The sequence below is a fragment of the Rutidosis leptorrhynchoides genome, chromosome 4 (genome assembly GCF_046630445.1).
Source record: "Rutidosis leptorrhynchoides isolate AG116_Rl617_1_P2 chromosome 4, CSIRO_AGI_Rlap_v1, whole genome shotgun sequence".
Taxonomy (NCBI): domain Eukaryota; kingdom Viridiplantae; phylum Streptophyta; class Magnoliopsida; order Asterales; family Asteraceae; genus Rutidosis; species Rutidosis leptorrhynchoides.
In genome coordinates this window covers 478719453-478746658 of record NC_092336.1, presented here as the reverse complement: position 1 = coordinate 478746658, position 27206 = coordinate 478719453, and the positions used below count along the sequence as shown (strand labels likewise).

The 27206-nt window shown below is 37.8% G+C and overlaps 1 protein-coding gene across 1 annotated transcript; it reads left to right on the top strand.

Annotated features, from left to right (window-relative positions):
• Positions 1-894: 894 nt before the first annotated feature.
• On the top strand, positions 895-9376 carry LOC139844550 (cation-chloride cotransporter 1-like). Its single transcript, XM_071834772.1, has 13 exons — positions 895-1161; positions 2288-2419; positions 2619-2694; positions 2925-3025; positions 3212-3326; positions 3408-3508; positions 3801-3862; positions 3950-4174; positions 4260-4374; positions 5234-5428; positions 6094-6494; positions 7214-7375; positions 8090-9376. The coding sequence occupies exons 1-13, from the start codon at positions 1010-1012 to the stop codon at positions 9190-9192; spliced, it is 2940 nt and encodes a 979-aa protein (XP_071690873.1). The 5' UTR covers positions 895-1009; the 3' UTR covers positions 9193-9376.
• The last annotated feature ends 17830 nt before the right edge of the window (positions 9377-27206 follow it).

Here is a 27206-nt window from a genome sequence, read left to right as displayed (position 1 = left end):
AAGCTAAGAAAAGTGCTTGTTGAGTAACGCCAACTTTCTTCCAACGCTCGCTTGCTGTCTTGTTCTCTGTCGCGAGCTGGGATCGCTCGCCAGCTAGGTCAGATTGGAACAACATTAGACGATTGTGTTCAACATCCCTTTATGACTTTCCCGATCGGCGCCTCAGGCCATGTATCTAAGAGGAACTTGAAGGGCTCTCAGTGTCAAAGCCTATTTCTTTCTGATTGTTGCTCTCATGTTTGGATGAATGTTTTCCCTCAAACTAAGCTGACATACCGAAGTTGGCTGCTGGCACAACAGGGTGGTGCCTTACTGCCACAGGCGGACGCACGGTAGCGTTCGTGGTGGTGCTTCAGAATTCCAATGTACCGCGTCCAAGATCTGAATGAGCTTGCCGACGGACCACTGCCGTGGGAAGGATCGAATGGGAACGTTTAGTCCATGGATCATTGGATCTGACTTAGCAACCTTTTGCTTAGACCGACAACGACATGAAAGGAGATCTATGGATAATGAGATATACAAGTCAGGTGCGGGCAAAGCTAAATTGGTTTGTAATGTCTACCTTACCTACTTGACAAAAGGTACATATTTAAAAACAAACTAACACCCTTACTAACTTTTACTTAATGATTTTTTTTTTTTCGTTTAAATTGAAAAGTAAACCTGAAACCCTTTTTTAATTGGGCTAAGTTTTGGTTTGTTTTTGACATGATGAATTGATTAACTTAAACTTGTAGAGAGGAGATTTATGGTGATTTCACACACTATTCAAAATACGAACACCCCGTCCACTCTCTTTCTCTCTCCATTATTGTAGAATTGTAGATTACACATAAACGAAATATGTGCCTTTTCTCTTTCTAAGCAATTAGATTAGATTAGATTAGATTAGATTAGATTGGATCTCTCCATTCCATATTTATATTTATATATAGGAATATACATATATTGATTGATATCTGTATCTATATATCTGCCGGATTCTCACAGATCCGCCGGACTAAATATGAGGAATGAAGAGATTGAAAGTTCTGACGACAACGATTTACATTCGTCGGCGCCACGTGTCGGCCGCAAATACGGTCCCGTCGTTGCTCACGATAATGATCCCGTCGTCGTTGAGATGTCGTCATTCGATCGTGGATCTTCCTCTAATAAGTTAGTTACTTCTTTATTCATTTTGATCAGTTGAACTGTAATTGGAAATTGTGTACAGTTAGTTGTAGTTATTTTATATTTAATTGTCTATAATTAGTTGATAATGCTGCACTTTTTAATGATTTGTTGTAATTTAGGGATTCTGTGGATAGTATGTATTTGCCCTAGACCAATTGTTAGGTGATATTTTGCTTTTAAATGTCATTTCTAATTGGTGAATTTGCTTGAAGAAAAGTGATGAGGTTTTAGTGATGCTTAATAGTCCTAATATCAGGGTTATTAAAATTTTAAAATAGTTTAAAATTGAGAAGAATAGTATACTTGAAGCAGAACTACATTTGATTTTTCTTTACTCAACGACTTAGCTCGTCTATTGGCATTGAGGGAGTGGTGTAGAAGTGTGGTATGTCACTTATGTATTGAGAAAAAGTTGGCACCAATGCAGCTAGCAACACTCTCATATGAAAATCAAATATAGGTCGTACTTCTATTCTGAGTTGTGGATGAATAAGCACAAAAGTTATAGAAACAAGAAAGAAAATATTAAGAGCATTACCCCTACACCGTGTGTGAAATAATAAGAATGCAGCGTCAGCGAAACGCGTCAGGTCATTTTGGTATCTGTTGAGTCTGCTGTTTCAGTCCAAACCTCTCAATATTTGTTTGTATGTTTGTAACGGTTCTAAGGTTTTGTGATAGTCTTCTTTTTATGTATTAGTTTTTTTTTTCTTTGCATTTTTTTCCGCCTTTTATATAGCAGTTTGCCGTCTATAGGTTAGGTGACTTGATACACTATTGAAATCTAAGTTGCTAGAGTAGTTTCTTCTTTCCCCTGCAAGTTTTGTGTTAAACAATCCAAATGCGGGTCCTTTGTATTGTAACTACCATCGACCCATTCGTTTGTCGCTGATTAAGTGTGACAAACTGTTGAATAGAAGTTCATTTGGTTACTTAAAGTGGCACTTCATAAGTAAGTCTCACTCCCTTACCGAAAGATTGTTGTTTAAAAGCACTACATCCTTCTTGAAAAACACCTAGAATTTTACACAATAACATGTTAGTAGGGTATTAGATTCTGACTTTCTGTCTGCTGCTAATATCTTGAATATTTATTTGCATGTACCAGCAAAGTAAAATCATCCACAGGTGTAGGAGAAGAGTCAATACCAATTGATCGAGAAGTCAATGGTGAACATAAAGAATCCAAATTGGAATTATTTGGCTTTGATTCTCTTGTTAACATTCTTGGTCTCAAAAGGTAAAATTGCTTTATCTTTGCTCCTTTTCAGCCTCTTCACTATGGTATGAACGGTGTCCTGTTGAGGTGTCATAATCATGAGTACCCATACCCGAATAACTTACCAGAATTCTTAGCTTATTCGGCCATCCGAATTTAGATAACATGTATCTTATCTGATTTGGGTTACAAAAGTGGTGTTTAACTTTACAATATTTAGTATGACAGGAGAACAAATCCCTGTGCCTACAAGTCCTAGAGGTCGCGAAGATAGTTCTGCTGCACACCACCCTACGGTACTAACTGTTCACTTAAAGTATACCATTTTTAGTGATTCTAGTTATATTGCATTCTTAATCCTGTAGTAAACTTCTACATGTTGTAATTCATATTTTTGACATAACAAAATGATTGAAAGTAAGTTTGTCTAGCATAACAATTTACTCATCTCTAAAGAAAAAAACATCCTTATATCAGTATCTTTCAGTGTATGTCGGGATTTTCCTGAATAAATTGTCATTTTCAGATGCCGACTAGCAGTGCTGTCAAATCAGGGACGATGATGGGAGTTTTTATCCCATGTTTACAGAACATACTGGGAATTATTTACTACATTAGATTTTCATGGTATGCTTCTTTTCATTGTGGCCTATACTTTCTGTAACTGTTAATCCTATAATCGTTTTATTGAGGTTCAAAGGTGCACAAGAAGCTTGAATGTAATTATTATCCTATGGGTTGATTTTTGTCCAATGATGATTACAGTGTCTTGTATTTGAAGGACTTCTTACTATATTGAGAGTTGAAATGCAGGATTGTTGGCATGGCAGGCATAGGTGGGTCCCTACTGGTAGTTGCCTTGTGTGGCTTGTGTACGTTCTTGACTGCTGTATCTTTGAGTGCAATTGCAACTAATGGTGCAATGAAGGTTGGTCCCACTCAATATATATACATACATTTGTATTTAATTACATTTGAAAAAAATATACTAATGTTTACTGTTTCATAGGGTGGGGGACCTTACTATCTCATTGGTCGTGCTTTGGGTCCCGAAGTTGGAGTTAGCATTGGACTATGTTTCTTCCTGGGGAATGCTGTTGCTGGATCTATGTGAGTATACTATAGTTGGAAAGGGAATTGGGCAAAAATGGGCCAGATTGAGTTGGTTGACATGGAAGGATGTTTTTGTAGATGTTTCGTCTATAGATAATTAGTACTCTAATTATGATTTTAGCATTTGATAACCAGTTTAAGCCTTTGGCACTTGGCTTCCTTCTTTCCTCTTCATTTGGCCCATTTTGTATAAAACAAAAAACAGAGCGACTGTTACTTAAATGGGTTGAAATTGTCACATCTAGTTTTTTTTTGTCTTCATTAATAAAAATGTATATACCATCTGTAGGTATGTCTTGGGAGCAGTGGAGACGTTTTTGAATGCTGTGCCAAAGGCTGGGATTTTTAGACGTAAAAATATTAATCACATTGTAACTTTTGTACAGTTTATGTTACATGTAATACTTAATGTGATTGTGTTGCGTGTGTTATATGCAGAGACGATCACACAAGTCAATGGCACGACAATAGAACCTATAACAACTCCAAGTTTACATGACCTGCAAGTATACGGGATCATCGTTACTATAATTTTGGTTTTTATAGTTTTTGGAGGCGTAAAAATGATTAACAAGGTTGCACCAGCCTTTCTTATACCTGTTCTTTTTTCGTTGCTCTGCATATTCATTGGTATATTTGCAGCAAGAAAGGATAACCCAGCAGGTATGATTGAATTTTTTTAGCTAATTTTTTCTACTCTATTGTTAGAAACAAAACTAACCGTTTTATCGTTTAATGTTAAAAATAGTTGGAGTTACGGGGTTGAGTTTGAAATCGTTTAAAGACAATTGGGGTTCTGATTATCAAACAACAAACCATGCTGGAATTCCTGATCCTGATGGAGAAATATATTGGCATTTCAAGTAAGGACACGTCTAATAGCTATGATGTGTATATATCATGAATATTTAAATTGCCATGGCCATGGTTTTAAAAAACGGTCGAGGCGTACGCCTCGAGGCGCGACTCAGTACGATTTTGCAATTGAACGAATAGGAACGTACGCCTCAATGCTTAATTAAAAACGTACGCCTCAATTTGAGAGGCGGTTCGATTTTGGTACGCCTCAATGGTTATTGAAAAGCGTACGCCTCAATGAAAAATAGCGGGGAAATTAGGCTGGCAGCTAAATTAGAGCCGCTAACATGGTTTAGAAAAACAGTCGAGGTAGCAGAGCAAAAAGGAAGAAGAAGATATGGAGGTAACAGAGGATGAAGAAGATAAGTAGCTACATGTAAAGCGGCGATGGTTCTTTTAATTTTAGGGTTTTATTAAGTTAGGTGATAAGGGAAACAAATTACTCCGTATATTTTACTCCTACTTTAACTCCTTTTTACTCAAATTACAATAGCAGTCCTTGAACTTTTACCAAATCTTAAAAACATGAACAAACTTGATAGCACTCTTGAACTTTAACCAATTGACATCAAGCCCCCTGATAATTACAAAACTCATTACATGTTTATTTCAAAATTTTAAAATATACATAAAGATTTTTTAACCAATTGACAAAACTCGTCAAGGATGTGGGAGTCTATATGAAGATTTTTTATGTATTTTTTAACTCCGCCTCGAACGTACGCCTCGGTTCGCCTCGAGGCGTACGCCTCGCCTCACTAAGGGAAAACGCCTCGAGGCGCGTTTCCGTTTTTTTAAACCTTGGCCATGGCAGCAGTTTATGATTATGATGTTGTTATAATAGGTATTATTTTCCATTTTCAGTGCGTTAGTAGGTCTTTTTTTCCCTGCTGTAACTGGAATAATGGCTGGTTCGAATCGTTCTTCGTCATTGAAAGACACTCAGCGTTCTATTCCTATTGGGACGTTGGCTGCAACACTAACGACTACTGCCATGTACTTCATTTCTGTCTTTCTTTTGGGATCTGTAGCTACACGAGAGAAGCTTTTTACAGACAGGTAACTAACTTTTCTATACACTTGCTTATACTTTTTATCTCATTCAGAGAAAGCTCCTTATTCAATTTGAAACATATTATTTCATGTAACTTTGTAAATTCCCTTTATTGGGCGACTGTAACATATCTGTGATAGTCTAAACTCCTATTTAAGTACTTCTATCCACTATAAAAAGGAGGATTGCATAACAAAGAAACGATCTTTATTTTTATATAAGTAAAATAGTATACCATTTAAGTTTCAAAAAATGAAACTTATGTACCTCCATAAATATCAATACAAGACGAGATAATTCTGTTACGCAGTCCAAAGAGATGAGGTGTAACTAATTTTAACCTAGTTTGACTCATTTTTTTACTTAGGCGCTGGCATTGTTCAAATGTTTTTGATCTACGTTAAACAACTTTGATAAATTATTATAAGAGATTATCTAAACCGGTTTCGTTGCAGTTAATGTGTCAGTAACTTTGACAAGTTCGATCTTTTTCGTATGATGTGGCAGATAAAAAACTGGTTGACTTCTATGGTTACGTTAAACAATTGATATCTTAATGGTTTTTCCGGGGAACTTGGTTTCCAATTTATTCAATTTACCTTTTTTTTGCGGAACCTAAATATTAATGCGATTACTTTATTCAATTGATTAACGGAACATCTTTTTGCAGATTATTAACAGCAACCATTGCTTGGCCTTCTCCAGCAATCATATACATAGGAATCATTCTTTCAACCTTAGGTGCTGCTCTACAAAGTTTAACCGGTGCACCACGTTTGCTTGCAGCTATAGCCAATGATGACATTTTACCCGTTCTTAATTATTTCAAGGTTGCTGATGGCACTGAACCTCATGTTGCAACGTTGTTCACCGCATTTCTCTGTATTGCGTGTGTTGTAATCGGGAATCTTGATCTTATCTCCCCAACCATAACTATGTTTTATCTACTGTGTTATGCGGGAGTCAACTTGTCCTGCTTTCTTTTGGATCTTCTTGATGCACCTAGCTGGCGTCCCCGCTGGAAGTTTCATCATTGGAGTCTTTCTCTTCTTGGAGCGACTCTTTGTATTGGTATGTTATCAGTACATGTTTAGCTTCAAAGGTGGAGATGTTGACCCATTTATATATGATGGATCAATTTTGGGTTATGGTTAATCTCTAATGAGTCAAATGGTAAAATAAGCAATAACCAAAACAAGGAAACTGATCAAATGCGTTGAACGTCTAACAAGGTGTATTTTAAGTGCATAAAATTTCATCAATCATTTAATTTGAAAACTTGCTAATTATAAGTTACTTATACTTCTTGTTTTCATTTTGACACACAATTTTGGTTAATAAAGCTTTTTTGGACATAAGCTTTCGGGTCAACCTGGTCAATTTAAACCCTACTAGAAAAGTAACCGTTTTGACTCATTACCCAGCCCTCCCAATTTGCCACCTCTGTTGTATGTTATCTTTTTTTCCTGCTATGGCGTAGTTTTTTGTACGCTATTACATTGTAGTCAAATTCGATATTGATACCTGACCCACAAACTAAATTCGAAGTAAATGTAATTAGTCTCTTAATTCACTAAAAAACATCACCTTCTTGAGTTTCCAATCAATTAATCATGTGCTTGATTAATCATCCAAATGATCAAACTTAGGCTCTGTAAGCACTAAATGATTAAAACCGAAATCAGTAGTTCACACCAGTTTACATGCCTATAGTCACATTTATATGCATTTTTCATTATCCATGTGTTGGTATATTCTTTTAACGTTGTAATTATTTGGTTTACCTGCAGTGATCATGTTTTTGATATCTTGGTCATTCACTGTGGTGTCCCTTGCTCTTGCTAGCCTCATATACTATTATGTCAGTATCAAAGGAAAGGCCGGGGACTGGGGAGACGGTTTCAAAAGTGCTTATTTTCAACTTGCTCTTCGCAGTCTTCGATCTTTGGGAGGTGAGTCATGTAGATTACTACTATCAGTTGGGCAAATTGACTATAATTGTAACCTCCTCTGTTCTGAGTTCAGTTTTGAGTAGCACACTATAATGCCTCGACTAAAACGCCCAAACTAAAAAAATGTCTTATAGTGTAATCAGTGTTGCAGAACTCGGAATTGCTCGCCGAGTACTCGGTTCTTGATAGCTCCCAGCCGAGTAATCAGACTCGGCAAAAACTTGGGATTACTCGGAAAATAGATCAAAACTCGGCCAAAACTAGGGATTACTCTAAAATTGGTCCAAGTCAAACTTGGTCAACATCTGAGTACTCCCCGTCTCCCTAAAAGTCCCGACCGAGTACTCCACCGAGTAGCGAGATTTGCAACCTTGAGTGTAATCTATTAGTTGAACAAGCTTTTAACCATGACTACAGAAAAAGGTTAACATGATCAAAGTTACTAATATGTCAACATTTTTTATTTTGACCAACTAACTTGGGTCAAATTACCTTTTTTTGTGTGTTTATTTCAAGTTGGTTACGTTTTTTTAACGCTGAAACCAAAGATGATGAGTATCAAGTATGCCATAGTTACCCTTTTTCACTCCAGGTTGTATAGGCTTTCTGTTTGTTTCTGGTCTGAAATGCCTTTTTTTATTTGAATTTTATGCTAGATCTACAACTTAACCTTCCTGTCTTTGTTGTTAATGATTTCTCCTTTTTATATTGCAGCAAGCAACGTTCATCCCAAAAACTGGTACCCGATCCCCCTCATTTTCTGCCGACCGTGGGGTAAATTACCTGAAAACGTTCCCTGTCACCCAAAGCTTGCTGATTTCGCCAATTGCATGAAGAAAAAGGGCCGGGGTATGTCAATATTCGTCGACATTTTAGACGGAGACTATCATGAATGTGCTGAAGATGCGAAAACCGCTTGCAGAAATCTCGCCACCTACATCGAGTACAAACGATGTGAAGGCGTAGCGGAAATAGTAGTGGCCCCCACCATGTCAGACGGTTTTCGAGGTATTGTCCAAACAATGGGACTCGGTAACCTCAAACCCAACATTGTGGTCCTACGTTACCCTGAAATATGGCGCCGGGAAAACTTAACAGAAATCCCCGCCACTTTTGTCGGCATAATTAACGACTGTATCGTCGCTAATAAAGCGGTTGTGATTGTGAAAGGACTCGATGAATGGCCGAACGAGTATCAACGACAGTACGGGACAATCGATTTGTATTGGATTGTAAGAGATGGTGGTCTCATGTTGCTTTTATCTCAGCTTCTTCTTACAAAAGAAATGTTTGAAAGCTGCAAAATTCAAGTTTTTTGTATTGCTGAGGAAGATTCTGATGCAGAAGAGCTTAAAGCCGACGTAAAGAAGTTTCTTTATGATCTTCGGATGCAAGCCGAAGTTATTGTGATTTCAATGAAGACGTGGGACCATAGTGGTAGTACCGGTGGTGGTGGGACCCACACGCAAGATGATTCAGTTGAGGCGTTTAGTGCAGCACAAGGGCGGATTAAAAATTACTTAACGGAAATGAAGGAACGATCTGAGAAGGATAAAAAACCGTTAATGGCAGATGGGAAAAATGTGGTGGTGAATGAACAACAGGTCGAAAAGTTTCTGTATACGACATTGAAGTTAAACTCGACGATTATGAATTATTCAAGGATGGCGGCGGTGGTTCTGGTGAGCCTGCCGCCACCGCCAGTGAACCACCCGTCGTATTTTTACATGGAATATATGGATTTGTTGGTGGAGAATATACCCCGGCTTTTAATGGTTCGAGGTTATCGAAAAGATGTCGTCACTTTGTTCACGTAGGTGATTATTACTGTAAGATGTTTTTATTTTCTTTTTCTACAGTTTTTTCGGTTATACAGAGTCAACGATGGCGGTTTGTAGATTAATCGTTTGATTCATTCTTTGCTCAATCATTCAGTTTTGTTCTATTAATTAAAACTTAGCTTCTATAAATTTTGAAGAATCTTGGGGTCTGCTTGTGCTAATAGATTACTCTTTAACTCACACTGCATGTTTGTTTTTTAACTTAATGAATTCTTAACTTTGATTAAATAAGTCAATTATGTGATGTTTTTTTAGTAACTTGATACAAAATCCGTCTTAATAATGAAAGCCTCAAAAATGTGAACTTTGGTATCAACATTTTCAAAGTGTGCTATAACATTTATTATTAATTATTTATTATAATAAAATGTGAATGTAATTACTCTTTCAACATTAACACTTAACACACTACAAACACACATTAACTTAACAAAAAAATAGAATAAACAAGCACTAATAAAAATAAAAATGGCCAATAATAATCTGGATATGTATTTTCAGAATCGTACCATAGGAGATAATTTTGTTAATCATTTGTACTCCGTATCTATAGGTGATAAATTCACCCAATTTTTTAATAGATACGTCATAACTTTACATTACTACGCATATACAACAACAACAATAGCAAAACTCAATCCCGTAAAAGTGGACTATGGGGAGGTAAGATGTAGACAATCCTTCCCCTATTCGAGAATAAAGAGAAATCATTTTTTCACCCAGAGTGAAACAGTCCAAATTTAGAGAAAGTACTTCATCTCAATGTTCTATGGATAGAGAGATTGTTTTCGAATGGACCTCCGACCAATATGTAGGTTAAAAAAAACAAAAGAAAGTGGGAGATGTCATGAAAATGGTAGAATCAAATTCCCATGAGTTTTAAAAATGTCTGATGTTCAATTTAGACTCTAAGCAACATTCAAGTCGCCAATATATCGACGTTCGCTCAGTGGCGGTACCAGGATTTTTTTTCACCGGGGGCAAAAAAAAATTAAAACCGTAGCAATTTTTTTGGCCAAAATATGGAGGTTTTGAGGTAAAAAATGAAGGTTCTTAGGCAAATTATAGAGGTTTTGGGGCAAAATTTGAAGGTTTATGGGCAAAATTTGAAGGTTTTGGGGTAAAATTTGGAGATTTTTTGGCAAAATTTGAAGGTTTTGGGACAAAATATGTAGGTTTTGGGGCAAAAAAAATAAAAAAAATCCACTGGTGCAAAGTCGAAAAATCCAAAATTTTTACACTGAAAATTGCAAATCCACTGGGGGCGACTGCCCCCGCTTGTCCCTTCTAAAAAACGCCCATGCGTTCGCGGGCTGTTGACTCCATTAATAGAAACATACATTATTATTATTATTATTATTATTATTATTATTATTATTATTATTATTATTATTATGCATATGTTTCACGGATTTATCAAAACGTTTAGTGGTAATATCGCCACCTTTAAAATATTAATCATATTATCATGCAACATACAATAACTAATAGGGTGATAATATATCATACATTTAAAAAAAAATAAAAATAGAATTACCATAACTATAAACGTTAGTTTGTATAGTACAAACTTCAAATGCATACGTTTTGATGGGAAGTATTTCATAGAAATATAACCACCACCTCCGGGCTTTGGTTTTGACAGGCTTGATTGTGAGTCGAGGTTTAGAGGCAGTGATGGATCCAAAAATTTGTGTTGTCATGGGCAAAAAAAAAAAATGGGTGAAAACTATAGTCTAAAACATAACGAAAAAGTGTATCAAAAGACCATAATTAATTCAAGATATTGACTTTACGATATTAAAAACGTATATCAAACTTTTAAAATAAACTCTGTAAACTCTAACATAGTGAATAAGACTTGAAATCCCAAAAAAAAAAAAAAAAAAAAAAAAAAAAAAAAAAAGACTTGAAATCCCAAAAATTGTTGTTAGGATATAAGAATTTATGGAACAAACAAACTGAGATGATGATAAAGTAAGAGAATGGTGAAAAGTTTACATCTACTGATCTACTCACTTTTAAGATTGAATATGATATGTTACGTGTACAAAATTTTAAAAATGTGGGAGTTAATATGATAAAGACGGAGTTTATAAACTTAAAAAAAATCTAGTAATTGAGGGGCATCTTACGTGGGCTATGGTTGAATCTACATTCGGAAAGTTGGAGCTTTAACGGAAATCAAATTTTGATCTTCACTAAGATATTCTTTCATTTATTTCTGCGGGAAATCGGATGCTAGGAATATTGTCAATTAAGGTTCGAAATGGTTCAAAGATTTTTGGAAGACCCATATATGTGGGTTGGTTGAAGGGTCGAAAGAGTGGAGATTCGAGTCGATCGTGGCCCTCTTCAAATCCAACATTGAGGTGTAAGCTTCTTGTCCAGTTCGCACGCCGTTCAGATTTGGTTCTTTACAAGCATATGACATTCAAGGCTCTGGCTTAGGGGATAAACTGCTTTCGACTAGGATTGAGGGAGATTCGCCGAAGGTTATTAGTCGTATGGGGTTGGATTTTGATGCATTTGGGCCTGGGTTGAGTGTCGATCAAGTGGACAAGCTGCAAAACGGTGGGTTTATTGATGTTAAGGACGTTATTTCTTATGGGCCAATTGTTGGTCCTGATTTGGGCCATGTCGTCGCTGCAAATGGTACTAGGGTTATGGAGCATTTTGCTTCTAATAATATGTATGTCGAAAGATTGGAAAAAGCGAAGAAGGAGAAGAAGAACAACAAGGAAGAATGTTCGGGTAACCGTAAATAAGAAAAGAATGAAGAAAGGACTTAACCGATCTTGATTGGATGTAGCGGAAGAATATATTGCGATTGCGAGGTGCCCTCATATGAAGGTTTTTGTAAATCTTGATACGTATTGAATATAAATGTATCAAAAGTGCAACTTAGTGTTGTAAACAAATGTTCGTAAAAGAAGGCGAAACAGGCATCCATTTCGGGCTCTCCTAAGCTCAAAGACTATGTTGAAGACTTGGATTACGGTGAAGCTATTCGAAATTTGTTTATGGGATTGCAAGATGTATCCGAGGGCGATTCAATGGGTGTTGTCAAAACCTCGTCGAATATAGGTTTCTTCCAAAATTTGGCGGATCGTGGGTTAATTCCACCCTCTTCGGGCACTTCGATCGGCGATGGTTCATCAAACACTCTTTCCTTTATATGAAATCGTTCCGGCAAAGATATTTATTGGAAGATTATTAACGGTAAATTGATAAAAGTGGAGCCTTAGTTTTTGTAGCGACCCCGACAAATCGTCAATTGACGGCGTCAACTACTTAGGTCCCGTTGCGTGGTCATAGGTCTTTAACGTGACATTTGACCAAAGATATGTCGCATTCCTTTCAAAAATAAAGATTGTTTCAAAGTTTACAAGAATTGTTCATCCATAAGTTACGTTACAAAGTTATAGTTACATGTGAAACCTATGCGACACAGTTTTAAAGAAAGTCAAAAGACGCTCCATGAAATGCATGTATACTCGACATCCAAAGCAAGTATCAAATAATGAGCGGAAGCATGTTTCACATAGCGTTCAAAGACCTGAGAAAAACATAGAAATCTATCAACGAAAACGTTGGTGAAATCATAGGTTTAAGTAAGTAAGTGAGTAAAAGTAAGTCGAACCACAAGATTTGCAACATTGCTAAAATAGTAGTACATTCTAAAAGTTAATATTCACGAGCACCCAATTATCAAGGCTTAACATTCCTTCCATAGAACCCCATCACAATAGTGTTAGAACATACACTGTTTCTCGAAAATATATTTCATTCGTAAACGGTAGCGAACCATTTGAATGAGGGTTTGTCAAACCCATATGGCCATATAACATAAGTTCTCGCTTACACCCGGCAAGTGTAACTAATGATAATCGAATTGAGGATTTTTGTTCAAACTCGTATGTAGAATGTTTGTTTTCCTGTACTTGTGTTCACTTAGTTAAAAAGAAACGTTTATGTTTTCTCATCCCAAATGTAAGTTCAAAAGAGTAAAAGTGGGACTATGATCTCACCTTGAGTGCAAGAGTAATAAAGTACTTCAACAAGTAAACGCGTGCAAAGACAAAGCTAGTCTTGACCTAAACATATAGGTTGTATCAATAACGGTAAACACGATAGGTCAAAGATGTTCAATTAGTCCTATGGCTCGCTACAACTCGATTATAAAGCATGTGAATCAAATTGTCAAGTTTCATGCAAGATACAAGTATAGAATCATGTTAGAAAGATTGCATAATCATTTGGTTAAGTTTGACAAAAGTCAAACTTTGGTCGGGTCAAAGTCAACGAAAAAGTCAACGCGTTCGGGTCGGGTCTCGAACTATTTTTCTGAGGTTTTTATTCATATATAAGCATGTTAGAACAAGTCTCATGTGAATCGGAGGTCCATAGCGTGCCAAACATTTTTCTTATTTTGACCAAGGAGGTCAGAGCCTGGACACGGCTTATGCCGCGCCGCGGCCCACAATTGTCGCGCCGCGACAATACACGGGAGCTGGTACCTGGCCAGTTTCAAATGTTCAAGTCTTGATCCAAAATTTGTTTTAGCACAAAATGCAAACCGTAAACATTTAGAAGGCGTATTTTATATCGTTGGAAAGCTCTTTTGACAAGGAACACAACTAAACATGTTTCATCAAACAAAAACATCATTTCCAATAACCGATTTCTCGTCAAGTGATCATTTAAAGTCCATTTTCAAAGTTTCAAGCTCACAAAATGCATTTTAAGTCTCGGGAATTCAATTCACACATATGATATGCCGTTTTGAAGGTAATGAAACATACATTACAACTATACACTTACAATTAACATTTCAATGCATTCAAGCATCAAAAGTTCATCTCAAGAACTATCAAACCCTAATCAAGAATCACAAAATCATTAATCATGTTTTTGAAGTTTTACAAATCAACCTACACATCAAAATGAAGCTAGTGATACTAGTAACACAATTAAAACATGAACTTTGACAATTTAACAACATTTAATCTTCCAAAATCAAAGATTAAGCAAACCCATTTTCAAGTGTTCAAACTAGTTGCTCAAATCAACAAATCGAACAAACAAAACATATATTCATGTTATACACGAGCCATAGACACTAATTAACACTTTTATAATTCAAAAACATCAAGAACACAAAATCTAGTGATTTTAGAAAGTTACCCAAATGAGATGAAATTGGTATCAAGTCGAAGAGGATGAAGAGAGGATTCCAAATATGTAATTTGTTTTGATGTTAGCCTCCAAATCCGAAATTAGATGATGAATCTTGTTTGAGTTCTTGAGAGAAAAATGGAAGTATGAAAAGAGAGAAAGAGAGAAAATGAGAGGAGGAGGTTGAAGGTTTGACTAGTTGACCTAGTCAAATCTTTGGCCTCTTTGCAAGTCTAGTCCCTCTAGTTCGGGTGCGGGTGCGTGAATTAACCAAACGAATTATTTTGAATTACACGAGAGTACGAGAGATGTTATAATCCAATAACGAAAATATTTTAAGAATGTTAGCTAATGGAGGATACGAATCGAGATTCTGAGGATATTATTAAAATAAAAAGACGGGCGTTAAAATAATTTAACGGAAAAATGCGGGATGTTACATTACCCACACCTTAAAAGAAATTTCGTCCCGAAATTTAGTTGGAAGCAATAGTCGTTGTTTCTTACTTGAGACCTTACGTTGTCAATGCTATGAATAAGTGAAGATACGTCCTTGGGCATTCCCACAAATTTTGACAGTCGAGATTTCTGTTTGTATTAAGACTTGGTTTTACGATCCACAATTTCAACCAGTTTCCCATGAAGGGGAGTTTGCCATCAATAGTAAGTTTATCTAGGAGAGTAGCACGTTACTGTTCCGTAGGACACGTCTCTAAGTTTGTTGCATGGAATGTACGGTAAACGGAAACTTAATTGAGTCAGATGTTCTAAACGGTAGGAGCGGTTCCAATACGCCCCAAGGTTTCAAAAGGATTAATATATCGCAGTTTTAACTTTTCCTGATTCCCGAAACGGATTACACCTTCCCAAGGTGCGGGTTCTCAATATTACACGGTTACTAACTTGGGATTCGAGAGGTTTACGTCGAATATCGGCATAGCCCTTTTGGCGACTACGGGTCGTCTTGAGTCCTTCTCGGACTTGAACGATCTCAACTATTATTTCTTGAATGAGTTCGGATTCGGTGATTTGCTTGCCACATGCTTTGGTCCAACGAATAGGGGTATGACATTTACGGTCATATAAGGTTTCGAAAGTGCGGCGTTAATACACGAATGGTAACTGCTGTGTGAGAGGAGACAACTAAAGGCAACAATACAAGTTTGTAACATGTCTTTCCAAGATGTGAAACGTATGTTTGTTTGGTCCGTTGGTTGTGGATGATACACGGCACTCATGTTTAAACGTGTCCCTAAGGTTCCTTGTAAGGCATCCCGAATTTAGAAGTGAGACGAGTATCCCGATCTGAAATTTTAATGGAGATAGTACGCCGTGCCGAGCTAGAGTTTTCTTTAATACACGTTTGAACAGGTTTCGTTTCTCAAGAGGTCCGCACCACGGAAGATCCATCGGTTCCCGAAAATGGTTGATAGGACTATTCACCATCGTGGCGAATACTAATATAATGTGAAGAGTTTCTCCCTCCATTGAGAAGTTTTATAAAAAGTTTCCTTACACGGAAGTGCCAGCGATAAGACAGGAGTGAAATGAGAACTTAGAATAGGATGAGTTCACACCTTGAGGTAACCATGTCGCGCATTTAGTGGTCGAATGTTGAGGCTTGGTGGGATAACGAGATAATACACGTAGTTGTATGATAAGTCAAAGAAGAGTGAAGTATCCTTGGATTGGGTGTTATCTTAAGTTCCAGTAATATCAGGCGAAAAATGGTGAAATAACAGAGCTATGTAACGTGCACGTGTTGATGAGAAGGTTGATCAGGTCCATGATTAAGTATTCAAATTTTTCGAGCAAATTAACGAATTTCAGTTTCCTTGATCTCGAGTCGAGAGAGTATGCCTTTCGGGTGTTCAAGTAGAAATATTTCCATATTTGAGTTCCAGTGTGCTAAACAAATTTAGCTAGTAAGGTTTGTGTGAAAGATCATGTTCAAAGTTCGGACACGGAGAGGTTTAAATTTTTCCCTCAGTGAGTTAACGAGTTTAAAGGTCGTGCAACACGAGAAAAGTCGGAAATGAATCTTCAGTGATAACCGATGAGATCTAAGATTTTACGAATACAAGTCTGAGTCGTGAGGGTTTCCCGATTACGTGTGGTTCCGATTGCGAGATGTATTGAGATACTTTGACCACTAACAACATGGTCTAAAAATTGAACTTCGTTTAACCAAAATTCTCACTTGGAGAATTTGGTATAGAGTTGCTCTTTTCTCAAGTGTTCAAGCGTAAGTCGGAGATGTTGTTCGTTTTCTTCTTCGTTTGAATAGGTTTAGAACATCAATTATAAGTACGATAACGATTTTGTCTAAATAAGTTTGCACACGCGGCTCCGGAGGTTTATGAATATAGACGGAGCCTTAGATTAACATTAATTGCGGTACTAAGAGAGATTTACAACTATCGTAGCGAGTTCGGAAAATGGTTTAGGAGACATCGTCTCCCTCAACCCGCAATTGATGATAACAAGGATGGAGATCGATTTGGTATACACACGAGATCCTCGTACTTGATCAAGAGGTCATTGATATGGGGAAAAAGAATATCGGTTCTTAACCGGAAATTATTTAGTTCACAATAATCTGTACAAGACGATAGGGAAACATTTCTTCTTAACGAATAGGTTTTGAGCTCCTCAGCTCTATAGGTGTCAAGTCAAAATTCAAATTATCCACCCAATAAGTTTAACGTACATCCTCCGATATAAATTTGGTGGCACACAATAGTTTTCCGTGGGTCACTTGAATGGCCTAAGTAATATCTAGGGGGAGTGGTGGAGTGCAAAGAGTACGAGTCAAAGTCTTGGTTATAAAACGTCTAACGGTAACCGAATCGAATAAGTATGAAATATGCGGGTTGTTGTGAAAAAACGTACCCGTGACTAGTCCATCGTCGTCTCGGGCATCCTAGGTGTCGATGTTGAAAGTTCAACGGCGGGCGTTGGGGTTGGCTTTCTTCTTTGGGCACGCATTCCTATAATGACCCGGTTGGCCACATTCGAAACAAACAACCGCCCTTGGCGCATTGGGCGTCTTTTGAGCGACGGTAACGGTACTTTTACAAATATGGGCCACATGGCCACTTCTTTGACACCTGATGCAAAATGGTTTGCCACATTCACCCAAATGATGTTTACGACATTCGTTACAGTAGGGCAGGTTTCCGGCATACCCTTTCTTGCCGTCGGAGGTGAAGGACTTCTTGGTGAAGTTGTTGTTGTAGTTGCTCGATGGAGAGGCTTCTCATTTTCTTTTGTTGTTACCCGGTTGGTCCTCGGCCGTTGGTGTCGGCGCTTTAATTTCATTCACCGTTTTTATAGATTGGCGGGCCATCGTTAAAGCCTCTTGTAGGTTGGCGGGTTTGGATGACATTACCCCGTATTGAACGCTCTTTGGGAGGCCATCCATGTAAAGTTCGACTCTTAGGGATTCGGGAGTCATGAGATTTGGACACATTAAGACTAGTTCGGTAAACCGTTGATTATAAGCTTCGAGGTCATTCCCGACCGTTTTTAAATTCCTTAGACCCTGTTCGAGCCTTCGAGTCTCGTTGCGCGGGAAGTATTCGGTGATCATTCTTTCTCTTAATTCGGTCCAAGAGAGTGTAAGGGCCTCATCGATACCCACTGATTGTACATACGTGTTCCACCATGAGAGAGCAACACCGGTGAAAGTGAGGGTGGAAAACTTGACCTTATCTTGGTCCTGACAACCGCTTATGTTAAAAACGGCTTCCGTTTGTTCGAACCATCGGGTGAGAGCAATCGGTCCCCCGGTTCCATCGAAAGTGGGAGGTTTGTACCCTATGAAGTTTTTGTAGGAGCACCCCTCGTTTGAATTACCGGCTCCATGATTGTTGTTGTGGTTGGAGAAGTGATCGGCCACGGCCTCACCCACGGCGGTGGCTATCATTCGTTGAAGGGCTTGTTCTAAAGTTTCGGGAAGGGTATTGTGTTGACCTTGGTGAGCCATTGTTCCTTTATGACATAAGAATATCGTTGATTAGTATTCTTAACAATACTAATCGTGATATGGAATAATGATGAAGAGAAAATTTTCCTTGACTCGCCTTAAATTCTTTATGTCGTAATGTCGGAACGTTCATATGAGTCACCGTAATATAATCCCGGCAATTATATTACCCTGATTCATATGTGTATTCGACATTATTCTATAAAGTCAAGGTGGCGCGTCAATCAAATTAAACAACGAAAGATTTAGATGAAGCGAGAGTTAGTTATGAGTAGAAACGTTCGAGTATAAATGCACAAATAGTCAAGTAATTCCTACTTCAAGTCTATATGCCGGTTGTAGTCTAGATTCACTAATGTACCATATAACTCGGGGTTGACACCAATGAACTCTAAATCCCTACAACCAATGCTCTGATACCACTTGTAGCGACCCCGACAAATCGTCAATTGACGGCGTCAACTACTTAGGTCCCGTTGCGTGGTCATAGGTCTTTAACGTGACATTTGACCAAAGATATGTCGCATTCCTTTCAAAAATAAAGATTGTTTCAAAGTTTACAAGAATTGTTCATCCATAAGTTACGTTACAAAGTTATAGTTACATGTGAAACCTATGCGACACAGTTTTAAAGAAAGTCAAAAGACGCTCCATGAAATGCATGTATACTCGACATCCAAAGCAAGTATCAAATAATGAGCGGAAGCATGTTTCACATAGCGTTCAAAGACCTGAGAAAAACATAGAAATCTATCAACGAAAACGTTGGTGAAATCAAAGGTTTAAGTAAGTAAGTGAGTAAAAGTAAGTCGAACCACAAGATTTGCAACATTGCTAAAATAGTAGTACATTCTAAAAGTTAATATTCACGAGCACCCAATTATCAAGGCTTAACATTCCTTCCATAGAACCCCATCACAATAGTGTTAGAACATACACTGTTTCTCGAAAATATATTTCATTCGTAAACGGTAACGAACCATTTGAATGAGGGTTTGTCAAACCCATATGGCCATATAACATAAGTTCTCGCTTACACCCGGCAAGTGTAACTAATAATAATCGAATTGAGGATTTTTGTTCAAACTCGTATGTAGAATGTTTGTTTTCCTGTACTTGTGTTCACTTAGTTAAAAAGAAACGTTTATGTTTTCTCATCCCAAATGTAAGTTCAAAAGAGTAAAAGTGGGACTATGATCTCACCTTGAGTGCAAGAGTAATAAAGTACTTCAACAAGTAAACGCGTGCAAAGACAAAGCTAGTCTTGACCTAAACATATAGGTTGTATCAATAACGGTAAACACGATAGGTCAAAGATGTTCAATTAGTCCTATGGCTCGCTACGACTCGATTATAAAGCATGTGAATCAAATTGTCAAGTTTCATGCAAGATACAAGTATAGAATCATGTTAGAAAGATTGCATAATCATTTGGTTAAGTTTGACAAAAGTCAAACTTTGGTCGGGTCAAAGTCAACGAAAAAGTCAACGCGTTCGGGTCGGGTCTCGAACTATTTTTCTGAGGTTTTTATTCATATATAAGCATGTTAGAACAAGTCTCATGTGAATCGGAGGTCCATAGCGTGCCAAACATTTTTCTTATTTTGACCAAGGAGGTCAGAGCCTGGACACGGCTTATGCCGCGCCGCGGCCCACAATTGTCGCGCCGCGACAATACACGGGAGCTGGTACCTGGCCAGTTTCAAATGTTCAAGTCTTGATCCAAAATTTGTTTTAGCACAAAATGCAAACCGTAAACATTTAGAAGGCGTATTTTATATCGTTGGAAAGCTCTTTTGACAAGGAACACAACTAAACACGTTTCATCAAAGAAAAACATCATTTCCAATAACCAATTTCTCGTCAAGTGATCATTTAAAGTCCATTTTCAAAGTTTCAAGCTCACAAAATGCATTTTAAGTCTCGGGAATTCAATTCACACATATGATATGCCGTTTTGAAGGTAATGAAACATACATTACAACTATACACTTACAATTAACATTTCAATGCATTCAAGCATCAAAAGTTCATCTCAAGAACTATCAAACCCTAATCAAGAATCACAAAATCATTAATCATGTTTTTGAAGTTTTACAAATCAACCTACACATCAAAATGAAGCTAGTGATACTAGTAACACAATTAAAACATGAACTTTGACAATTTAACAACATTTAATCTTCCAAAATCAAAGATTAAGCAAACCCATTTTCAAGTGTCCAAACTAGTTGCTCAAATCAACAAATCGAACAAACAAAACATATATTCATGTTATACACGAGCCATAGACACTAATTAACACTTTTATAATTCAAAAACATCAAGAACACAAAATCTAGTGATTTTAGAAAGTTACCCAAATGAGATGAAATTGGTATCAAGTCGAAGAGGATGAAGAGAGGATTCCAAATATGTAATTTGTTTTGATGTTAGCCTCCAAATCCGAAATTAGATGATGAATCTTGTTTGAGTTCTTGAGAGAAAAATGGAAGTATGAAAAGAGAGAAAGAGAGAAAATGAGAGGAGGAGGTTGAAGGTTTGACTAGTTGACCTAGTCAAATCTTTGGCCTCTTTGCAAGTCTAGTCCCTCTAGTTCGGGTGCGGGTGCGTGAATTAACCAAACGAATTATTTTGAATTACACGAGAGTACGAGAGATGTTATAATCCAATAACGAAAATATTTTAAGAATGTTAGCTAATGGAGGATACGAATCGAGATACTGAGGATATTATTAAAATAAAAAGATGGGCGTTAAAATAATTTAACGGAAAAATGCGGGATGTTACATTACCCACACCTTAAAAGAAATTTCGTCCCGAAATTTAGTTGGAAGCAATAGTCGTTGTTTCTTACTTGAGACCTTACGTTGTCAATGCTATGAATAAGTGAAGATACGTCCTTGGGCATTCCCACAAATTTTGACAGTCGAGATTTCTGTTTGTATTAAGACTTGGTTTTACGATCCACAATTTCAACCAGTTTCCCATGAAGGGGAGTTTGCCATCAATAGTAAGTTTATCTAGGAGAGTAGCACGTTACTGTTCCGTAGGACACGTCTCTAAGTTTGTTGCATGGAATGTACGGTAAACGGAAACTTAATTGAGTCAGATGTTCTAAACGGTAGGAGCGGTTCCAATACGCCCCAAGGTTTCAAAAGGATTAATATATCGCGGTTTTAACTTTTCCTGATTCCCGAAACGGATTACACCTTCCCAAGGTGCGGGTTCTCAATATTACACGGTTACTAACTTGGGATTCGAGAGGTTTACGTCGAATATCGGCATAGCCCTTTTGGCGACTACGGGTCATCTTGAGTCCTTCTCGGACTTGAACGATCTCAACTGTTATTTCTTGAATGAGTTCGAATTCGGTGATTTGCTTGCCACATGCTTTGGTCCAACGAATAGGGGTATGACATTTGCGGTCATATAGGGTTTCGAAAGTGCGGCGTTAATACACGAATGGTAACTGCTGTGTGAGAGGAGACAACTAAAGGCAACAATACAAGTTTGTAACATGTCTTTCCAAGATGTGAAACGTATGTTTGTTTGGTCCGTTGGTTGTGGATGATACACGACACTCATGTTTAAACGTGTCCCTAAGGTTCCTTGTAAGGCATCCCGAATTTAGAAGTGAGACGAGTATCCCGATCTGAAATTTTAATGGAGATAGTACGCCGTGCCGAGCTAGAGTTTTCTTTAATACACGTTTGAACAGGTTTCGTTTCTCAAGAGGTCCGCACCACGGAAGATCCATCGGTTCCCGAAAATGGTTAATAGGACTATTCACCATCGTGGCGAATACTAATATAATGTGAAGAGTTTCTCCCTCCATTGAGAAGTTTTATAAAAAGTTTCCTTACACGGAAGTGCCAGCGATAAGACAGGAGTGAAATGAGAACTTAGAATAGGATGAGTTCACACCTTGAGGTAACCATGTCGCGCATTTAGTGGTCGAATGTTGAGGCTTGGTGGGATAACGAGATAATACACGTAGTTGTATGATAAGTCAAAGAAGAGTGGAGTATCCTTGGATTGGGTGTTATCTTAAGTTCCACTAATATCAGGCGAAAAATGGTGAAATAACAGAGCTATGTAACGTGCACGTGTTGATGAGAAGGTTGATCGGGTCCATGATTAAGTATTCAAATTTTTCGAGCAAATTAACGAATTTCAGTTTCCTTGATCTCGAGTCGAGAGAGTATGCCTTTCGGGTGTTCAAGTAGAAATATTTCCATATTTGAGTTCCAGTGTGCTAAACGAATTTAGCTAGTAAGGTTTGTGTGAAAGATCATGTTCAAAGTTCGGACACGGAGAGGTTTAAATTTTTCCCTCAGTGAGTTAACGAGTTTAAAGGTCGTGCAACACGAGAAAAGTCGGAAATGAATCTTCAGTGATAACCGACGAGATCTAAGATTTTACGAATACAAGTCTGAGTCGTGAGGGTTTCCCGATTACGTGTGGTTCCGATTGCGAGATGTATTGAGATACTTTGACCACTAACAACATGGTCTAAAAATTGAACTTCGTTTAACCAAAATTCTCACTTGGAGAATTCGGTATAGAGTTGCTCTTTTCTCAAGTGTTCAAGCGTAAGTCGGAGATGTTGTTCGTTTTCTTCTTCGTTTGAATAGGTTTAGAACATCAATTATAAGTACGATAACGATTTTGTCTAAATAAGTTTGCACACGCGGCTCCGGAGGTTTATGAATATAGACGGAGCCTTAGATTAACATTAATTGCGGTACTAAGAGAGATTTACAACTATCGTAGAGAGTTCGGAAAATGGTTTAGGAGACATCGTCTCCCTCAACCCGCAATTGATGATAACAAGGATGGAGATCGATTTGGTATACACACGAGATCCTCGTACTTGATCAAGAGGTCATTGATATGGGGAAAAAGAATATCGGTTCTTAACCGGAAATTATTTAGTTCACAATAATCTGTACAAGACAATAGGGAAACATTTCTTCTTAACGAATAGGTTTTGAGCTCCTCAGCTCTATAGGTGTCAAGTCAAAATTCAAATTATCCACCCAATAAGTTTAACGTACATCCTCCGATATAAATTTGGTGGCACACAATAGTTTTCCGTGGGTCACTTGAATGGCCTAAGTAATATCTAGGGGGGAGTGGTGGAGTGCAAAGAGTACGAGTCAAAGTCTTGGTTATAAAACGTCTAACGGTAACCGAATCGAATAAGTATGAAATATGCGGGTTGTTGTGAAAAAACGTACCCGTGACTAGTCCATCGTCGTCTCGGGCATCCTAGGTGTCGATGTTGAAAGTTCAACGGCGGGCGTTGGGGTTGGCTTTCTTCTTTGGGCACGCATTCCTATAATGACCCGGTTGGCCACATTCGAAACAAACAACCGCCCTTGGCGCATTGGGCGTCTTTTGAGCGACGGTAACGGTACTTTTACAAATATGGGCCACATGGCCACTTCTTTGACACCTGATGCAAAATGGTTTGCCACATTCACCCAAATGATGTTTGCGACATTCGTTACAGTAGGGCAGGTTTCCGGCATACCCTTTCTTGCCGTCGGAGGTGAAGGACTTCTTGGTGAAGTTGTTGTTGTAGTTGCTCGATGGAGAGGCTTCTCATTTTCTTTTGTTGTTACCCGGTTGGTCCTCGGCCGTTGGTGTCGGCGCTTTAATTTCATTCACCGTTTTTATAGATTGGCGGGCCATCGTTAAAGCCTCTTGTAGGTTGGCGGGTTTGGATGACATTACCCCGTATTGAACGCTCTTTGGGAGGCCATCCATGTAAAGTTCGACTCTTAGGGATTCGGGAGTCATGAGATTTGGACACATTAAGACTAGTTCGGTAAACCGTTGATTATAAGCTTCGAGGTCATTCCCGACCGTTTTTAAATTCCTTAGACCCTGTTCGAGCCTTCGAGTCTCGTTGCGCGGGAAGTATTCGGTGATCATTCTTTCTCTTAATTCGGTCCAAGAGAGTGTAAGGGCCTCATCGATACCCACTGATTGTACATACGTGTTCCACCATGAGAGAGCAACACCGGTGAAAGTGAGGGTGGAAAACTTGACCTTATCTTGGTCCTGACAACCGCTTATGTTAAAAACGGCTTCCGTTTGTTCGAACCATCGGGTGAGAGCAATCGGTCCCCCGGTTCCATCGAAAGTGGGAGGTTTGTACCCTATGAAGTTTTTGTAGGAGCACCCCTCGTTTGAATTACCGGCTCCATGATTGTTGTTGTGGTTGGAGAAGTGATCGGCCACGGCCTCACCCACGGCGGTGGCTATCATTCGTTGAAGGGCTTGTTCTAAAGTTTCGGGAAGGGTATTGTGTTGACCTTGGTGAGCCATTGTTCCTTTATGACATAAGAATATCGTTGATTAGTATTCTTAACAATACTAATCGTGATATGGAATAATGATGAAGAGAAAATTTTCCTTGACTCGCCTTAAATTCTTTATGTCGTAATGTCGGAACGTTCATATGAGTCACCGTAATATAATCCCGGCAATTATATTACCCTGATTCATATGTGTATTCGACATTATTCTATAAAGTCAAGGTGGCGCGTCAATCAAATTAAACAACGAAAGATTTAGATGAAGCGAGAGTTAGTTATGAGTAGAAACGTTCGAGTATAAATGCACAAATAGTCAAGTAATTCCTACTTCAAGTCTATATGCCGGTTGTAGTCTAGATTCACTAATGTACCATATAACTCGGGGTTGACACCAATGAACTCTAAATCCCTACAACCAATGCTCTGATACCACTTGTAGCGACCCCGACAAATCGTCAATTGACGGCGTCAACTACTTAGGTCCCGTTGCGTGGTCATAGGTCTTTAACGTGACATTTGACCAAAGATATGTCGCATTCCTTTCAAAAATAAAGATTGTTTCAAAGTTTACAAGAATTTTTCATCCATAAGTTACGTTACAAAGTTATAGTTACATGTGAAACCTATGCGACACAGTTTTAAAGAAAGTCAAAAGACGCTCCATGAAATGCATGTATACTCGACATCCAAAGCAAGTATCAAATAATGAGCGGAAGCATGTTTCACATAGCGTTCAAAGACCTGAGAAAAACATAGAAATCTATCAACGAAAACGTTGGTGAAATCATAGGTTTAAGTAAGTAAGTGAGTAAAAGTAAGTCGAACCACAAGATTTGCAACATTGCTAAAATAGTAGTACATTCTAAAAGTTAATATTCACGAGCACCCAATTATCAAGGCTTAACATTCCTTCCATAGAACCCCATCACAATAGTGTTAGAACATACACTGTTTCTCGAAAATATATTTCATTCGTAAACGGTAGCGAACCATTTGAATGAGGGTTTGTCAAACCCATATGGCCATATAACATAAGTTCTCGCTTACACCCGGCAAGTGTAACTAATGATAATCGAATTGAGGATTTTTGTTCAAACTCGTATGTAGAATGTTTGTTTTCCTGTACTTGTGTTCACTTAGTTAAAAAGAAACGTTTATGTTTTCTCATCCCAAATGTAAGTTCAAAAGAGTAAAAGTGGGACTATGATCTCACCTTGAGTGCAAGAGTAATAAAGTACTTCAACAAGTAAACGCGTGCAAAGACAAAGCTAGTCTTGACCTAAACATATAGGTTGTATCAATAACGGTAAACACGATAGGTCAAAGATGTTCAATTAGTCCTATGGCTCGCTACGACTCGATTATAAAGCATGTGAATCAAATTGTCAAGTTTCATGCAAGATACAAGTATAGAATCATGTTAGAAAGATTGCATAATCATTTGGTTAAGTTTGACAAAAGTCAAACTTTGGTCGGGTCAAAGTCAACGAAAAAGTCAACGCGTTCGGGTCGGGTCTCGAACTATTTTTCTGAGGTTTTTATTCATATATAAGCATGTTAGAACAAGTCTCATGTGAATCGGAGGTCCATAGCGTGCCAAACATTTTTCTTATTTTGACCAAGGAGGTCAGAGCCTGGACACGGCTTATGCCGCGCCGCGGCCCACAATTGTCGCGCCGCGACAATACACGGGAGCTGGTACCTGGCCAGTTTCAAATGTTCAAGTCTTGATCCAAAATTTGTTTTAGCACAAAATGCAAACCGTAAACATTTAGAAGGCGTATTTTATATCGTTGGAAAGCTCTTTTGACAAGGAACACAACTAAATACGTTTCATCAAACAAAAACATCATTTCCAATAACCGATTTCTCGTCAAGTGATCATTTAAAGTCCATTTTCAAAGTTTCAAGCTCACAAAATGCATTTTAAGTCTCGGGAATTCAATTCACACATATGATATGCCGTTTTGAAGGTAATGAAACATACATTACAACTATACACTTACAATTAACATTTCAATGCATTCAAGCATCAAAAGTTCATCTCAAGAACTATCAAACCCTAATCAAGAATCACAAAATCATTAATCATGTTTTTGAAGTTTTACAAATCAACCTACACATCAAAATGAAGCTAGTGATACTAGTAACACAATTAAAACATGAACTTTGACAATTTAACAACATTTAATCTTCCAAAATCAAAGATTAAGCAAACCCATTTTCAAGTGTTCAAACTAGTTGCTCAAATCAACAAATCGAACAAACAAAACATATATTCATGTTATACACGAGCCATAGACACTAATTAACACTTTTATAATTCAAAAACATCAAGAACACAAAATCTAGTGATTTTAGAAAGTTACCCAAATGAGATGAAATTGGTATCAAGTCGAAGAGGATGAAGAGAGGATTCCAAATATGTAATTTGTTTTGATGTTAGCCTCCAAATCCGAAATTAGATGATGAATCTTGTTTGAGTTCTTGAGAGA

Bases quoted from the DNA above. Each gene is read 5' to 3' on its own strand.
- LOC139844550 (XM_071834772.1), top strand. From the start codon at position 1,010: ATGAGGAATGAAGAGATTGAAAGTTCTGACGACAACGATTTACATTCG. The intron at 2,695-2,924 runs GTACTAACTGTT...TGTCATTTTCAG, and splicing joins CTGCTGCACACCACCCTACG to ATGCCGACTAGCAGTGCTGT. The intron at 7,376-8,089 runs GTGAGTCATGTA...TTTATATTGCAG, and splicing joins CAGTCTTCGATCTTTGGGAG to CAAGCAACGTTCATCCCAAA.